Source organism: Schistocerca gregaria, chromosome 1, assembly GCF_023897955.1.
Source record: "Schistocerca gregaria isolate iqSchGreg1 chromosome 1, iqSchGreg1.2, whole genome shotgun sequence".
Classification (NCBI taxonomy): Eukaryota; Metazoa; Arthropoda; class Insecta; order Orthoptera; family Acrididae; genus Schistocerca; species Schistocerca gregaria.
In genome coordinates, this window is record NC_064920.1 from 789583089 (window position 1) to 789602915 (window position 19827).

At 36.8% G+C, this 19827-nt stretch overlaps 1 protein-coding gene across 2 annotated transcripts in view; it reads left to right on the plus strand.

Annotated features, from left to right (window-relative positions):
* LOC126269625 (aminopeptidase Ey-like) overlaps nucleotides 1-19827 on the plus strand; it is a 216498-nt gene that overhangs the window by 102186 nt on the left and 94485 nt on the right. For both annotated transcript variants that reach the window (XM_049974006.1, XM_049974007.1), the window contains exon 9: nucleotides 1884-1977. In XM_049974006.1, the coding sequence (XP_049829963.1) occupies nucleotides 1884-1977 (94 nt within the window). The remainder of the gene's footprint in view (nucleotides 1-1883; nucleotides 1978-19827) is intronic.

Here is a 19827-nt window from a genome sequence, read left to right on the forward strand (position 1 = left end):
TCACATTCCCATCATGGATTTCCATTTGACTTCTCAAATCATCTCCTTAATACTGGCGTGCTGTTTGAACCTACTGGTGACAAATCTGTTGCCTCTGAATTGCTTCAATTCTTTCTTTAATCTGATCTGGTTCAGATCCTAAACATTCAAGCAGTACTCAAGAATAGCTACCTATATGCAGTCTCCTTTACAGATGAACAATATTTTTCTAAAATTCTCCAAATAAACCATAGCCAACCATTCATCTCCCTTGCATTAATCCTCACATGCCCATTCCATTTCATTTTGCTTTGTATTGTTGTATCCAAATATTGAAATGACATGACTGGATCAAGCAAGACACTCCTAATGCTGTATCTGAATGTTATGTATTTATTTTTCCTACTCATCCTCATTAAATTACATGTTTCTACTTTTTCACCCAGTTGCCATTCATTACACAAACTATAAATTGTGTCTAAATCATCTTGGTAATTAAACAATGGAAACTCCAGGCAGGAATATCAACAATGTTAGAAGAGACCAATTGCTATTTACCATGAAGAAGACACGTCAAGTTGCAGACAGAGTGTCTTTTAATTGTGCATATCTGCAACTTGACGTATCTTCTTTACAGTGAGTAGCAATCTGTCTTTTCCTACATTATTCATCTTGTAACTTATGTCATATGAAACCCAAATTTAAGGATGGATAGAAGACCCAACATTCACTGTCCAAATAACAGTAATCTCTCAAGTGAGCATACAGTGAAATTGCAAATAGGCCAGATGAGATCTTCCTGAATTTAGGTTTTGGTTCAGTTTTGAGGTATAACACCATTCAGCCTATTTACAGTTGACTGTACACTCATTTGAAGGATTATAATTACTGGCCCTTCTATTTACAGCATATTTGGGCCTCATATGATGCAATTTATATTCCCAGCGGAAGATATGGATTTAAGCTATGACACCAGTTGTGGTTTCAAATTAAGGATATTACATACAACTGTTTGTGTTTTCATTCCACAAGATATTCATTCACAGCTGTGGTTTCCCTGAACACAAAGTTGTTTGCATATCATATATATTAATGACATTCAGGTGATAAGTGTTACCCTGTGCTAGTCCAGGTTGTAACAGTAAGTACGTGGACTGTAGTACATCAGATCACTTACTAATGCCTTGGTACACAGCAGCAATATGTATGTGAGCAGATGGGTCATAGAGAACTCTCTCAACAGGATACAGATGCCACTATCACACACAAATATTTCTGATAATCTCATTCACATCCTTAGAGGCTTTCGCATATACAGGGACAATGATAAAAGACCACTTGAACGTATTAGTAATTTAAGTGTTGGTACACACTAATATTAGAGACTGAGAGTGTCATCAAGCACTGAATATGTTCTGACAACAGATTATAATTCCCATTGGTGAAGGCAGCTGTTCATTCCTTCCTGCATGAGTTGGTGGGAGACTAGTATGATGTGGGTATGAAAAAGCTTCTGGAGTGTCTCAAAAAATGTATCGGTGTGATGGGGATTACACTGAAAAATGGCTAAAAGGCCATCCTTTCAGAAATTTTAATTGGTTTCGCAATAAAATTTTGTGTACTATGTGAAAAAAAAAACATTGGAGAGCTTAATTTACAGACAACCATCATAAAAAGGTTTATGACCTGCCTTCTGAGAACATCAGAACCTCTTACTTGTGAGAATATTTGTGATGCTGTGAGGGCATGAAAATATTTTTCACATAAGTATCTTTTTAATGTAATGAAAGGCACTTTTTTAAGAGCACTGGCTATATACCTACTAGCTCCTTGTTATTTAGCTGTAATATTCAAATTGATTGTAGTCCCTATTTCTAACATACTGCCATCTTTTTTTTTCACAGATTGGTGATGTGTTTAACTGGGGAACAATTTACACCATGACAACAACATCTATCAGTGTGACAAATTACAACACTCCTTATGACAATATAGTTGGTAAGAAGTGTCACTATTACCATTATTACATGAATTAGAGACCAATATTCTATTTTAGTTTACATCTAATGTTATTTTAATGCATGGGAAACTTCAGTTTCCCATCAGGACAGAACAGACATGTGGTATAACAGCATGTGTACCTCAGGGAAGTCTGTTGGGTCCTTGATGTTCATGTTGTATATTATAGACCTTGCAGACAATATTAATAGTAAGATCAGGCTTTTTTCAGATGATGCAGTCATCAGTGATGAAGTAATATCAGAAAGAAGCTGCATAAATATTCAGTCAGGTCTGGATATGATTTCAAAGTGGTACAGCAATTTGCAACTCGCTTTAAATGTTCAGAATTGAAAAATTTAGCACTTGACAAAATGAAAAAACATTGTATCCTATGACTATAATATTGATGTTGGAATTGACCAACTCATACAAATAGCTGGGTGTAACACTTAGTAGGGATATGAAATGGAATGCTCACATATGTTCTGTTGTAGGTAAAGCAGGTGGTAGGCTTTGGTTTATTGCTAGAATACTGGAGAAGTGCAATCAATCTACAAAGGAGATTGCTTAAAAATCAGTCATGCAACCAGTTCTAGCTAACAGGGCGTGTTGAATGTATGCAGTGAAGAGCAGCATGAATGGTCACAGGTCTATTTAATCCATGGGAGACCATCTCAGTGATACTGTAGGAACTGAACTGGAAAACTCTTGAAGAGAGATGTAAACTATCCCAAGAGAGTATTAACAAAGTTTCAAGAACTGGCTTTAAATGATAACTCTAGTAAATATAGTACAGCCACCTACATGTCACTCACATAGGGATTGTCAAGGTAAGTAATTACTGCATGCACAGAGGCATCCAATCATTCTTCCCACACTCTGTACATGAATTGAACAACAAGAAATCCAAATAACTGGTACAATGGGGCATGTCCTCTGCCACGTACCTCATGGTGGTTTGCAGAATATAGATTTATATGCGTACTGTTATATGTATAACCCCCCACGTATCACTTCCATAGGGATCGTGTGGACAAAATTACATTAATTACAACATGCACAGGTGCATTTAAATGGCCATTGTTCCTGTACTCCAGTAAATATGGAGTGAGGAAAAGCAGTAATAACTGGTACAATGGGCTGGATCATCTTCCATGGATTTCACAGGGGTTTGCAGAGTGTAGACATAGAAATTCATATTTTATGGCTTTCTGACAAATACTGTATAAATAGCTGTGTACTTTCAATAGTAATGCTCTGTCTTGGAAACTATGCTACCACCAAGAAATTCTTTACCTAATAGTAATAATGATAATTTTTTCCAAACATTTATTGGAGCATTTAGATCCAGTAATACATTATTAGTACATACATGGGCTTTAGACACACAAACAGATACAGTGTGCATGTGTGTGTGTGTGTGTTTTTAGTTAATAATTATTGTAATTGTCCCTTAGAAATGACTTATGCTTTCCCCTTAATGTTTATCTCCTCTCAACATCACACCTGACAATACTGTCATGATTTGGAATCACACCAAGACACCTTCCTCATTCCTCCACAATCTCAACACCTTCTCTTTTACCTGGTTCACCTGATGCTCCTCAAGCCAATGTGCCACCTTTCTGGACATTGACCACTTCCTCTCTGATTGCTCCAGCCACAGCTCCATACATATGGAACCCATTATCCACAGCAGTTCCTACACTTTAATGGCTTGATGTCTAAATCCATTGGGAACCATGTGCATCATGATTAAGTTATTGTAAACATATTTTTTGGAAAAGGGTGCCACTACCCCCTACCCTTCTTCAAAACTAGTCCACAAACAGATTTCCTTTGCCATATCCTCACACACCCTCTAATCTCCCCATCACCAATAACAATCAGCTACATATGAGTACCCCCTCATCACACATTATCATGACTGAACTATATCTTTCACCAACACTTTGATGATCTATCATTAGGCTTGGAAATGAGGGATGTCCTATCCAACATCCTTGCCACCCATCCCAAAGTGGAATTCCATAGCCCATCCAATCTACACAACATTGGTCATTCATTAAGCCACTCCTACTACCAAATCTCTGCCACAGAGATCATAACCATTTGGAAGACCCAGGTATAAGGCTTGCCAATCCACACACCCAGCACTGCCTATTCCAGTCCTGTCATATGTTTACCCCATCCCATCAGAGGCAGAGAAACCTGTGAAAGCAGCAATGACATATACCAACACTGCTGCAATCACTGTGCAGCTTTTTATGCCAGTTTGACAACCAGCTAGCTGTCCACCAGAAAGAATGGTCATGACCAAACTGTGGTTGAGAACAAAGTTGACCACCCAGTGACATGACAAATAGCTGAGCACAAAATGCTCAAGTTTACTCACTGTTTCTCAACCTGAGCCATCTGGGTCTTCCCCTTCATCACCAGCTTTTCTGTACTACCCAGATGGGAGTTATCCTTGCAACACATTCTTTGGTTCATTAACCCACCTGATCTCAGTCTCCATTAACCCACTGTCTCCACATCCTCTACCCAACAATGTCGTCTTCCACTGTCCTGTAACCCTCTCCCAATCCATGTTCCCGTGTTACATTAATGACAAATCATACCTGCCAACTCTGTTACCTGTGTATAACTTGATTAAACCCTGCACCTACCCATGTCCCTCCACATTCCTAGCCAGTAAAGAGGTTGCCCCCCCCCCCCCCCTCCAGGCCTTTAGCTACCCACCCCTAACCCCTTTTACTGCCTCCTACCTCTCTCTCCCATATCCAGCCTTGTACACTTACTGAAATGTAATCCAGGCATTGTGTGTCCAGCACAATCTAGGGGCACAGATGTGTTGGATTTATTCCAAAAGATAGTTGACAACTCAATACTCTTGCTATTTGGTATGTGGTCTCCTTTACTCCTAAAGTATTTAATTCTGCCAAAACTTTCCTTACTTGTTAATATAAGATTACCACAGATGACGTGCCAGTTATTATTCTGTTCAAATTCCAATAAATTTATTTGAGATTGTTTTGGGAATTTGTGAAAATTGTTGAAAATGAGTGAAAAAATAAAACTGAGAAAAAATGTATTTTTGAGTGATTGTTGCATCTATTGATGATTATGGCCATGAATATTCAATTTGAGGAATTCAGAAGTATGCCAATGGTAAATTTTACATGCAACATGAATTCTATTCACATTACAACACTGAAATGCTGGAAATGTGTAATGTACCTGTAAATTGATCAACTTTAAACCATGTAGTTTTGTTCCAAAATTGTACCTGGAATGTGACCAACTTCAAAACACAAAGTTTTGTTCCAAAATTTGCCTTATTTAATGAAGACAGATAGTGTGAAAAGTGATTGTGTTGCAGTTAACTTAAAAGTGGGCATGAGATTGCCCCAAGCCATATTTGTTGCATCAATTTTGTTTCTGGATTTGAATCAGGTAACGTGTGAAATCTGTTACTGTTTCAGAAACTACTGAGCGCTATAGCTTCAGTAGTTGGCTAATGGTTCCAGTTTGCCTTTGTCCCTTGTATAACACAATCCAGGGGTTTCTTTTCTGTATCTGAATGCCTTACAATGTGTGCACACAACAATCATTGATTAAGTAGCAATGGATTGGTCTGCACTGCAGTCAGTTGTCAGTTTGTAACAGAATATAGCTTGATGAGTATTTGTCCAGTGCCAGATTTTTTTTCTTCTTTCATCATTGTCGAAATGCATTGTGATTCAATTGGTTTCTACTGACCAATGATGTTACTTTTTCATTTTCCCCTTCTTCCTGTATCCATGCTGAATGCATCAGTAATAATCAGTTCCATTCAATTTAATTTCACTCTTCGTGTTGCTCTACAGCTCAACTGGATCAAAAATTTCTTTCGTTTATAGTATTGCAAGTTGTGTGACCTAAATTGCTCCATCTTATTGTTGGAATTGCAGTGTGATTAAATTGTGTCAGTTCAGTTCAATTGTGGCCAATCACTACATGATGTGTGATGGAAAAAATCACAGTTCAATTGAAAATGGATGCTTTGTTGTTACTGTGTATTTGTTTGTCACTTCAAAGCTCACAGTATTTCATAAGTAAATCTGTAAATTTGTTTGAGATAAAATGACAAAACTTAATTCATTTCATGGAAAACTGCAGCAAAATTACAACAGAATCACAGTTCAACTAAAAATAAAGAACTGAATCAATTTTTCATCATTATGTAACGAATTGGCTTGATTCACAACTTGATAATCAACGTCAACTGACATGTCTGCGCATAGGAGTAAAATAAATTGGAATTTAAATAGAAATAAAATAACTACATTTGTTGGATAGTTTGCAAAACAACACAAAAGTAAAAACAAATGAAATTTTATTTTAATTAAGTCTGGAATGTATTTTTCTAGATATTTCTTAACATCTTCCAATTTTTTTTTTTTTTCAGTGGACAGCATTCAGTTGATTATTTCCATCCTGGGAGCATAACAATCAAAACAAAAAAGGATTAACTAATTAGGCTATGTCATTCCTGTCATCAGTTACGATCAAGAGTGGATATAAAAATTATGATTTTTGCAGTTTGTCCACTTTTTCTGACTTTCCTTTGTAACTGTCCCAAATATCTTTTCCCAAAAACTTTTCCAGGGTCATAATGAAAAAAAATGGAGTTACACATATCCATCATTCAATCCATGAGTTATGGTTTTGTATTCATACAAAAATCCCATTGAAAAAAGCACTTCCCCATTTTACAAAATTTTTAAATTTTCTAGGCTATGTTTTCAAATTTACTTTCCCTAAAAATCTTATTCACACTATTTTTTTCTTTTTTTTTAAATTAGCCAAATTGGTCCAACCTTTCTCAATTGATGCACTTACCAACAAACAGCATTCAATTTTTATATATTTCATTTTATTGTTAGTGTTCATTTAATTTTATAATATAGATTAGATTAGATGTCCTTTGTGTTCCATAGGTTCATAATGAAGAGATCTCATAGGATGTACAACATGTCACAAAATAGGTATGCATATGGTGACATCAAACAGTGGAAGATATGGGATGGGATAACAACAATATAAAAAGTGTAGATTGCTACTCACTGCATAGAGGAGGCATTGAGAGGCAGATAGGCCAATGAGAAAGACTGCCACACATTTTCCAACTATTGGACTAAGCCATTTTCCCAGACATATACAACAGAACTCACACTGACTGACACAAACACGGCTCACACATGCACATAACCACTGTCATTTCTGGCTGCTGAGACCCAACTGTGATGGTGAGCTAACCTCAGGTAGAGTTCCAATTGGGTCTCAGCACCCAAATATGACAGTTGTAGTTGGGCCTCAGCACCCGGAGATGGCAGGAGCTTTGTGTATGTCAATTGTGCTAGTGTGAATGTGTGTGAGTCTTGTTGTGTCATCTGATGAAGGAGTTAGTCTGATAGATAAATAATATATAGTAGTCTTTTCCACTAAACCTACATGTCATTTCGAAGTGAACTTATCTTCAGGGATGTGGAGTAAGTCAAAAAATCTGAAAAATATTTTCATTTGAAAGATAATAACAAACTGTAAAATACACTGAGATGTGTATGATTATTGGTCCACCTCTGTAGCTCTGTGGCCAGTGAGTCTGACTGCTATGCAGGGGAATCAGGTTCAATTCCTGGTACCACCAGGGTGCAATTTGTCTCAGGATACCAACTGAGGAGCTGTTTGATTGAGAAGTAATGGTTCCAAGGTCGAAAAATCCAATAACAACTGGGAGAGCGGTGTGCTGGCCCCAGATTCATCAGTACCATATCCAAATATCTGGTAGCTTCCAACTGTGAATGGGAGTGCAGCTGATCAAAGTGGCACACCATCAGCCATGTGGCTGCAAGACCACCTAAAATATATCAGACCACGACACAGAAACCAAGAAGGCGGCAGTCTTAGGCCAAGTATTTCAGTGGCACCGTAATACAAATTATTTACGAACTTCATGAATGGAAAATAGATTCTAAATTGCATAAGAAATGTCATATTGTTATGTATTTTTCTATATTCAAACTTATATAAAAAGTTGTACTAAAGTCACAAATTACTAATAAGTACTATGACGAAGTAAAATTTGGAGATGCAACCCAAAATCAAATCCAAACAACTACTACACAACACAGACAAATGGCATATTTGGACACTAATAATAATTTGCAAAACAGATGCTACATAGCAATAATAAGTGAAGGGTGCAACTAAAGCTCAAAATTGTATTAAACAACATGCAGTTAATTCTAGTCACTGTCATTATGTAATATAAATAAAATAGAAAGAAACTTCCACATGGGAAAAATATATTAAAAACAAAGATTCCAAGACTTACCAAGCGGGAAAGCGCCGGCAGACAGGCACATGAACAAAACACACAAACACACACACAGAATTACGAGCTTTCGCAACTGGCAGTTGCTTCGTCAGGAAAGAGGGAAGGAGAGGGAAAAATGAAAGGATGTGGGTTTTAAGGGAGAGGGTAAGGAGTCATTCCAATCCCGGGAGCGGAAAGACTTCCCTTAGGGGGAAAAAAAGGACAGGTGTACACTCGCACACACACACACACACACACACACACACACACACACACACACACACACACACACACACATATCCATCCGCACATACACAGTTGCGAAAGCTCGTAATTCTGTGTATGTGTTTGTGTGTTTTGTTCATGTGCCTGTCTGCTGGCGTTTCCCGCTTGGTAAGTCTTGGAATCTTTGTTTTCATTATGTAATATGCTAGAAGTGGTTTGATTTTGAGTACCTGTTGGATTTATTTGCTGCTCAGCTTGGGCACTTGGCATTTTGTGATTTTTGCTGCAATGTCTTCATGAGTTCCTCTTTTTTGTTTTACTAATGTTTGAGCAATTTCCTTTGAAACACACTTTTCGTTTAAGAGTTTTGATAATTATTAAGAAAATATTTGAAAGCACTTTAATACTTTTCTTGATTATTGTCTTTAAAGGAATGCTGCATTTGCACACATCACTGAGGTTACTAATGGCATTTTCACACAATTCAGTTCCTAAGGCAAGTACTGCATCTCTTTGATTTTCATGTTTGAGAAATTCTGATTCATATGTGCTGCTAATGAGAACTTGAAAAAGTTTATATATATTACAACACAAGGAAATCATTATAGAAGAAGGATGCTTTAATCCCCCAAGATTCAGTTGGTTGAAATAGGGAAGGAGTTCTTTGGTTTCTTCAAATCTTCATCCATCATGGGAATGTTTGCTAGTTCCTGCAGAGCAGGTTCTAATTTATATAAATTTTCATACATTCGGTGTTTCATGCTGTAATGTACTTTCGCTGCAAAATCATTTAAAGCAAATTCGCCATGTTTAGTAGATATGAGCTTAAACAAACTTATTACTTTGAGTTTCCTCTCAGATTCCAAGATTTGCTCAACTGAAGCATTATATGTGCAGCCACTTAGCCTTCTATAAGCTCCAAATCTTGCTTCTAAAGCATCAGTGTGTAATTTTGCTGTAAGAATGTAGGGCCAGTTGTAAGTGTTAAAAATAAGTCTACATAACTGGACTGTTGTTGGAAGTGTGGGAGAAAAAGCAGTATATGTTTCATTAGTTAGTTTTCCATGAGTAAGCAATTCATGCCAGATGTCAACATTTGTTTTCAAATTTTCGAGGAACATAAGTTTGGAGTCAGTAGGTCCAGTGATTGGGCTAGCATTATCATCTGATGTGTTTTTGCCTTTCATGGGACACTGCACATTAGAAAATGTCCACCATTTAATGATTAATTTTAAAAACTGTATAGTGCCATCAGAAATCTCAATCCCCTGACTTTTCAAAATTTCTAGTGCTGCCACATTTTTAGAATCAAAAACACTGAGAGCAAGGGTAACATTCTGTCTCTCAATAGAAGTTGGGTATATTGCCTTTCTCACTAGCTTTGGGGCAAGATTCAACAGTTTATTTTTCTCAGAACGAGACAGGTTCCTCAAATCTGAAAATTCACATGCAGCATTCCCTTCATCACTGTGTAGAAAGACATTGATGAAAGCAAATGGATCCTCAATATTTGGCATTATGAATGATTCTTTTTTTTTCATTCAACCAGTTATTTCTGCTACATTTAAGCAAGTGAACACTATCAAACAGAAGAAAGAGAAATCTGGATGCAGTGATTGGATTTGTAATACACAACTGTAAAGTGCTACCGCACATAAGCTGATACATTTTCCTATTAGTGCTATGGTCATCTGTTACTAGGCATATTGCATCATATCCAAGCTCATACACTAACTTTAATACATCAACTGTCCTTTTCAGTAGTGTATCAGAACTAACATTTTTTACAGGAAACAGAGCTATTACTTCTTTATAATCTAAATGTAAAGATGATGCCATGAAAACCTCCATTGTACCTGCTGTTGTAGTATCTGAAGTATTCTCAGCAACACCAAGTATCTTTTCTGCCTTATAAGAAAATTTTGAGTTAACATAAACTTCATCTAGCATCACTGAAATTACCTTGTCATTTTCCTGAAAAAATTTATTTTCTTTCCTCAAAACATCTATCGGTATGGACCAATACAAGGTTTATTTGGATCCATTTTGCAAAGAAACTGCCTTAAATAGACAGGATGAGGTAATGTTAACACATTTGTTTTTCTCAAGTGATGGCAGGCACCAGGAAATGAAAAGCAAATGGTTGCTGCCAATATCAAAAGCTCAGGAGAATATCTACTTCACTTTGTTATTGCAAGTTGTAATTTCTCCAAAACAAATTCTATTTTAGGGGCTATTTCATCATCAAAATCAGTGCTTGTTTGAGAGCATTGACTAAAGTTATAATCTTGTCAATGGTATCAATGAACTATCTGAGAAACCATTTAGGTTGCTCACCCAATTGTCAAATTTCGTCCATTTGTCACATTTCGAGTTCTCTTCCTCCCCAGACTGTAATATCCATTTCAAGGTTTCTGTAGGCAGTCACACATTTTTGTGAAACACTTTTACTTCCAAGGAACTTGATATCTGGAAGCACACTGAAACTAATGGCACATCACTGACTGAATCATCCTTTAATTTAATGAAAAACATGTAGTCAATCTGTACTAACAGTGTAAATGGGTAAACATTCCTTTTCTGCATTTTGCGTTTAAAATGCTGAAAGTCAGGTATATTGTCATTTATGCACAAATTACTGAAACTACATTCACCACGTTCCAGTAGCTGCTGAACACAATCTTCAGAATTCTTCCTTTTCTTAGTAACTGGTACTGTGTGATAAGAAGGTTGATTAGGAAAGATAGTTGGAATTGCATCATTTGTTAGTGTTGGTATTTTTCGTGTCACACTTATGGGTTCACTATTTTCCACCGGAAAAATGTCTTCCCTAACCACAAACTTAGGTTCAAAATGCTTAATGCATACCGCAGTTTTATTGTTCACTTTAAAATTATCTCTATGAATTAGTTTAATCCATCTGTTCCTCAATGCTGTTTCTTTGGGAACCTTAAATGTTGAGGTATCGTATGTTTTGCCATAATTGGATTTACATCCTGGTACACAACAGCTACGACCCATTGCAAGAACAGTTTACACTATAAATTATGCCAAACTTACAAGAGAATCTAGAAAATAAATACTGACGTAGCACTTGTGACAACATTCACAGCATATAGCATAAATAATAGCTGGTAATAAATGCTTTCACTTCTCTTGAACATCACATATACAATGTTACACACACGTAACAGAAACACAAGTATGCTGGTTTGTTTGCCCTACGATTGATACCATATTGTTAACTATCGATATCTGCCTTAAGGTCTGATTTATTGTAGGCAGTCTTGATGGATGTCACAAAAGTGGCACCCCCAGCAGCAGACAAGAGTGGCCATACCCACTCTCACACCAATGATCCCTGCACAAAGTGGCTGGTTGAACTTAACTGCAGCATGTGTGGCACAGGCGTCAGAAGTTGGAAGAGCATGTGGGACTGTCTGCCATGAAGCTGGGCTCCATTCCCCCATAGGTGTGAAACAATAGGTGCTCAGAAAATAGAGAAGGGCTTTGTCCAACAAAGAATCTGCAACAAACTTTTTCATTTGGAACTTGAACATATGCATGAGTCATTCTGCCTCACTGCTATGACATGTATTTGTTTGCGATGGTAGTTGGTCAATGAGGTGCTGGTTCTTGTAAATGGGCAAGTTGACACATTAATTGATAAATTTTAGGTGGAATCCATGAGAGGAAGGTGACTTTTCATGAATTCAAGTTTGTCACACCAAAAACCAAAAAATGATGTCTGTGTTTTTTTTTCATAAGCTTTCTGTGCCTTCTGGCACACTTCCTTGCCTGGAGCTAAACAGATAATTGCACCATACACCATAGAGTCTGCATAAGAGTCATTATGGGCATCAGTAATGAACTGACACTAATGCGAAGACTGTGAAGTTTAGTTTCCAAGGCCCTGTATGACTAGTTTGGTTTCTTGCAGTATCGGTAGAATTCAACTCGCTCTGCTAAGACGTGCATTCATTTGTGATATTAGTTGGAAAATAAATTGCACATGTGATCAAAAGTTAGAGGTGCTAGTTCTTGTGAATGCACAAGTAGACACAGCAATTGATACATTTTAGGTGGAATCCATGAGAGGAAGACTTTTCAAGAATTCGAGTTTGTCACACCGAAAACCAAAAACTGCTGTCTGTGTCTTTTTTCATAAGCTTCCCAATCCTCAGCTGAATCATCATATGAAGGAAAATTGGGTGGATGGACTCGTGGAATGTTACCCTGGAATGGTAGCTGACACAATGGTCACTGCCAAAGTAAGCTATTCAGTAGGGCTGATAGAACAGCATTCATAATGACTAGCTTTATGTAACTACACTTAAAGATTGCATACTCAGAAATACTTCCAAACTCAGTGCCAGTCATGTAGCAACCAAATAATACATGAAGCTGATCCAAATAACACAAATATGACATTGTTCAAAAACCTCTGAACAATAATGGAAAGAAGGCTCCCTTGAATCCACACATAACAAGATATAGAACAACTGATGTTAACGGTCCAATTGGAAGAACATGAGTGAGTCAGTCAGCACTGCTCTGTTCATACATATGCCTGAGTTGCTGGTAGGTGGTATGACGGAGACCACTCCATGTGTGTGCCTCTCTCAGGTGGCTTCCAGCTGCCTTCTTGCACAGGTATATTTGGCTGCCTGTTCTAGCACACACATGTGGCAACACGATACTTGGCACACTCGCACTCACAACCACTAGTAGCAGGGTACAGCATTTTACGGTTGCTGGGGAGTTATTGAAAATGTATGTTCCTGACTAATGGACACCTTTATGGTCCAATTAAGGGACTTTAAGTCTTTGTGAAGATATTTCTTATTTCTAGCAGTGAATGAAGAAGTGTGCTGGTTGTTTGAAGGAGAGATGTATTATTTATGAAAAATTTCATTAAGATATAAATGTTTTGGTATGTAGTAGTTTGCATCCCAAGTTCCTTGAACAAGCCTGTGCAAGACGTTCTTGTGCTCACACCACTAAGAATTCATATTATACATATTTGGATTCAGAAAATATTACCTTGATGAGTTACTTCAAAAAACTGTCCCTTGTGGCGTAATGCAATGAAATTGAGCAGAGTAGGCTAGCTTATTTATTTTTTTATCACCCATTTCAGACAACATCTGTGTTGTAAATTAAAAATTTTTGTATATCCATCAGCAGTTTTGTGGTATGTTCCATCCATTTGCATTTATTATCTAGTTCTAATCTCAACAATTTGACACTGTCAGCTTCTTCTTCTTACTTCTTACAATTTAATATTATAATTTACTTAAAAAAATACTGTAATTTGCACAGCCAAATGTCTTTGACAGATCACAGACAGTATGAAACTTCCTGACAGATTAAAACTCTGTGCCAGTCCGTGACTCGAACGTGGAACCTTTGTCTTTCGTGGGCAAGTGCTCTATCATCTGAGATACCCAAGCACGACTCCATGACCCATCCTCACAGCTTCACTTCTGCCAGAATGTAGAGCACTTTCCTGCAAAAGGCAGAGGTCCCCTGTTTGAGTCTCGCTCCAGCACACGGTTTTAACCTGCCAGGAAGTTTCATATCAGCACACACTCCACTGCAGACTGAAAATCTCATTCTGGAAACATCCTTCAGGCTGTGGCTAAGCCATGGCTCCGCAATATCCTTTCCTCCAGGAGTGTTAGATCTGCAAGGTTCACAGGAGAGCTTCTGTTAAGTTTGGAAGGTAGAAGATGAGGTACTGGTGGAAGTGAGGCTTTGAGGACAGGTTGTGAATTGTGCTTGGGTAGCTCAGAGAGCAGAGCACTTGCCTGGGAAAGGCAAAGGTCCTGAGTTCAAGTCTCTGTTAAGCACACAATTCTAATCTGCCAGAAAGTTTCATATCAGCACACACTCCACTGATGAGTGAAAATCTCAATCAGGAAATATACCGGTAGTTTGCCATTCACTGTCTAAAGATTTTCAGTGTTTATGTAAATAGCCTCTTCAATATCAGAACCCTTTAGAAATCCAAACTGTGACTTTGACAACATATTACTTGTAGTAAGATGGTAAAGAAGCTGACTGTACATTACTTTTTCTCAATTTTTTGAGAATGCTGGCATCGACTGGCAAGACTTAGAAAAAGCTTTTCACAATGTTGACTGGAATATTCTCTTTCAGATTCTGAAGTAGGCAGGGGTAAAATACAGGAAACAAAAAGCTATTTACAATTTGTACAGAAACCAGATGGCAGTTATTAGAGTTGAGAGGCATGAAAGGGAAGCAGTAGTTGGGAAGGGAGTGAGGCAGGGTTGTAGCCTCTCCCCAATGTTATTCAATCTGTATATTGAGCAAGCAGTGAAGAAAACAAAAGAAAAATTCACAGTAGGTATTAACATCCATGGGGAAGAAATAAAAACCTGGAGGTTTGCTGATAGGATAATTGAATGTAGTCAAATTAAGTTGAGAGATGCTGAGGGTATTAGCTTAGGAAATGAGACGCTTAAAATAGTAATGGAGTTTTGCTATTTGGGGAGCAAAATAACTGAGGATGGTCGAAGTAGAGAGGATATAAAATGTAGACTGGCAATGGCAAGGAAAGCGTTTCTGAAAAGAGAAATTTGTTAACACTGAGTATAGATTTAAGTGTCAGGAAGTCATTTCTGAAAGTATTTGTATGGAAGTGAAACATGGACGATAAATAGTTTGGACAAGAAGAGAATAGAAGCTTTCGAAATGTGGTGCTACAGAAGAATGCTGAAGATAAGATGGGTAGATCACATAACTAATGAGGACATATTGAATAGGATTGGGGAGAAGAGAAGTTTGTGGCACAACTCGACTAGAAGAAGGGATCGATTGGTAGGACATGTTCTGAGGCATCACGGGATCACCAGTTTAGGATTGGAGGGCAGTGTGGAGGGTAAAAATCATAGAGGGAGACCAAGAGATGAATACACCATGAAGATTCAGAAGGATGTAGGTTGCAGTAGGTACTGGGAGATGAAGAAGCTTGCACAGGATAGAGTAGCATGGAGAGCTGCATCAAACCAGTCTCAGGACTGGAGACCACAATAACAACACTGGCAAAAGTGAAACTGGATGAAAAATTGATGGTATTTTCTATCTTCTGTAGATAAAATAAAGGAAACACACCGATTCACTTATAGTGGACTGATGCACGGAGAACAGAGACACGCAACAGGGAATAGCATTTGCACTATCTTTCAAGCTTTTGCTAGGACATATGTGTTACAAATAACACAAAAGAAAGTATGTTTTACTTATACTGTTATTCAAGAACATAGCACCTACAGAATCTGGGAAATTACTGAATAATATTATTACTGCACGCTTTTGTCCAATGAAAACTACCTTTCTGAAAGATGATTATACAGGTATATATGTATGAACATCAAATTCTAATTTCCTAATATTAACTCTGTATTTGTCTATTAAAACTTTTAGCTTTGCCAAGAAAATTATTCCAACTTCCATGTCTGATTTCAAAAGTATATCATGAAAGAATGTAAATGTTTCTCTCATTTTTAATATCATGAATATTGACAGTATTGTTAAATATCCCTATTACAAAACAAATATTGTCACAAATTCTACTGAAATCACCTCTGTCTTCAGCAATTCAGAGTATTTAACACCTCATAAATGTCTTGTCATACTAAAATAAGTTGGCTATTACAGTCATTTAGCTCTTTTGTAAGTGTACTAATATGTTTATTATTAGTGGCAAAGACTTTAGTAAGAATCAATCTTCCACAGATCACAGTTCTTCAGACCCAAAACATTCCATACAGCAAGTGTACAAACATACAAATTAGGTGCAAATTGGATCCACAGTCCATATGTATAACAATCAAATAAGTTTATATAGATATTTGGCAAAGATATGTTAACTTGGTGATTGCCAACTATGAACTTTTTACAACTATGCATAACTGTTCAGTAGTTGAATTCTAGCACCCAACTTGCAGTAATACTAATGTGAAGATGTTAACCAGTTGACTACCTTGTGCTGAATTTGATACAAGTGAATTTAAGTGTGCTTGAACTTTAATTACAAATATCTTTCCAGTCAATCAGTTTTCAAAAAACTGAAACTGGAATGTAATGAGGACTTTATAATGAATCATGTCAATTTTCTCATAAGTGTTGATTAACTCACACTAATTTTCATTTGGCATGCTGTTATAAAGACTTTTATTACTATTTTCTCTTAATTAACAAGAATTCAGTAGTAACTAACAATGCTGTTGAATCATTGGGTTGAATAGTATGACTCAAATAATGAAATTATATAAAGTATTGCTTGAATATGAATTTAGCAATTCTGAGTGCAAGCTACATATATGTTATAGGTACAAATACACTTGGGCAAAAGAGAAAAATCTTAGTTGTTTGTGTGGAGTAGAGTAATATCATGTGGAATGATTCCATCTCACTGTGTATTAACTTCACTTTTTGGTTACTTGGTCAGACATATTTAAACTTACAGCTATTAGTGCTCTTTGTAACAGTGTTTACACTAATCATTATCCTTAAATTTTAATACATTTGCTCTATGGATTCAGCTGAGATAGAGGCAGATTCATAACAAATTAGTCATCTCTTACCTTTGCTCCTGTGGTTCAAATCACTTGATGTATGGTTGCAGACACTGCACTTTAAACATTTCCTGCTTGGGTCCCAGACTATGACCCTGGTGCTTGTGTTACTTTAACATTTATGTTTTTTGTCACACGAGTTTTTGAAATTTCTGTTGCTGTAGCTTTTGTCACTTATTTTCAGGAATGACTTTAAAATTATTTTTTACCACCTGATCTCGTTTTTGTAGTGGAGTACCAAGTGTTCTTTACTATCACATCAACTAGATATATTTTTACTTGTAATTATTCTTGAAGAGACTCTACCTGTATCTCTTTTATTCAGGACAGATTTTGGAATACTGTTGTACTCATCTCTAAATTGAACTGTTAATTAAAATCTTTCTTCAGTGCAATCCATGAAGTTACGACTCTTCTTATCCTGAGTAAAGAGCTCAGTGAGGCACATGTTATTTTTCTTGGAAAAACACACACTTGCTCCAAAACATTAAAATTGCCATCTCTTGAAATCTGAGGTCTAATTTGTCATCAGCTAGTTGTTGCTGCCACTAAAGTAATTAATAGTGTCCTTGCTGTAATGAAACGACAGAGAAACTTTGCACTGAACATCTGAATGTTGTAAGTATTGTGGATCATTTCCACATTGTTTTTAAATCTGAATATTTTTCTCTTTTCTCTCCATTTGATTCAGTGATAAACACTCAGAACACAAAAAGAATTTTAGTGTCATTTCGCCCTTAATATCCCAGGTGCAGTCTCACAGAGCACCAGTATTTATTGTTACTCTGTTGGTAGTGGATACAGATAGGGTAGGTGATTACAATCTTTCTGAAAGCTGCCATGATTTCCTTTGTCATTAGCTAGTAGCCATTTAAATGTGATGTGGAGTGGTACTATTACTGCTCCTTTTATGCTAGCAGTATCTGAGACCACACCTGGGGCTTTGCAGTATGGAGTCAGTAGCCAAGTCTTCATCTACTGTTCTTGTTACAGACCCTAACTTCAACGGTACTGTTTTAAAATGGTTTGAGGACAGTTTAGGAAGTGATGTTGGATCACAGAGTCACCACAAAATTGAAAGTAAACATAACTGAGAAACAGAGCAGTGTGCAAACGAAGATGAATTTCTTTTGCCACCTGCAAATTTCTTGAATGAAAGAGGTGATCAGAATGATGAGGATGAGAGTGTAGAGATTGAATTTTCAGTTAAATATTCAACTAAAAATATATTTTGTCAAAACAAATATCACTGGCAATCGAAGCCTATTCTCAAGTAATCTCATGTTCAGCAGCACGTCATCATTCATTTGCTGACTGTATGACCACCTGCTCAAGTAGTTGATAATCCAGGTCCTCTTACTGTTTGGAATTTGATTATGACTGATAATAATTTGAGTATCATATTGAAATGGACTTAAGTAAAGATAAACAAAGAAAAGCTGGAAAATAATCCAAATGGTTGGTTTGGAGCTCATTTATGTGAGCCAAATGCATTTTTCGGTTACTATTGTATTCATATATCTTTAAATCCATCTGAGAAGATTACAAATCATTTTATGCCACAGATGGTACTGGCTGTGACATATTTAGATGTGTTATATCCAAAAACCAATTTGTTGTCTCCCCAACATGCTTCAGATTCAATGACCCTGCAAACCGTTTTGAACGCAAGCAAAATGTTCCTTTGGCTCCAAGGTCAGAATTTTTTGCAAAATTTATTAACAACTGTCAAATGTTGTACAATAATGTAGAACACACATGTATTAATCAAGTGCTGGTATCATTTATGGCAAATGCAGATTCAAGATCTACATTCTGAAAAAATCATTCACGTATGGCTTGAAATTCCTGAGCCTTACTGAAAAGTCATTTGCCTTAGTGATGCTTGCATTGGTTATCTGTTTAATGCATATATTTACAAGGGAAGGGATTGAAATGGACAAAATCTAAGTTCAGTAGAAAACAAGTTCAATAAAACAACTGAGGTTGTGATTAGATTACCTAAACCAACTGACCAGACTAACCACAATATTACTGCAGACAACTGGTTTAGCTCAATACAGTTAGCAACATGATTCAAATAAAGAGCAATAACACACATGTAAACACCAAAAAAAGTAAATAAATAAAACAAAATAAAATAAAAGAGAAATATCAGAAGAAATCTTACTGATGAGGAGCAAGAAAGTTGGTTCTGCAGTGTATGCATTCATGCATGATCGAACTCTAGTTTCATTTATGCTGAAAAAGATAAGGGTAGTGATTCTAATATTGTCTATGTGCCATGATGAATGTAAAGGTGGTAATACAGGTAAACCAGAAATACTATAATCACACTAAAGGTGGCGTCGATGCTCTAAATGAGAAGGTTGCCAAGTATTCAACTGCACAACATTCTCAATGATGGCCAATGGAATTATTTTTCAGCATGTTGTATGTTAGTGGGGTGAATGCCTTTGTCCTCCACAACTCCTACAAAGACACTACTCAAATAACCAGCTTTAATTTTTTGAAGAAGGTTGCAAACACATTGCTGCAGCCACAAATGGAAGAATAACTCAACAACTCTCACATACATTGTGGTCTTTGTGCAACCATTCATCATGATTTGGATGTCGCAGAACCAAGAGCAGAAATCGTCATAGACTGACTGGGGAA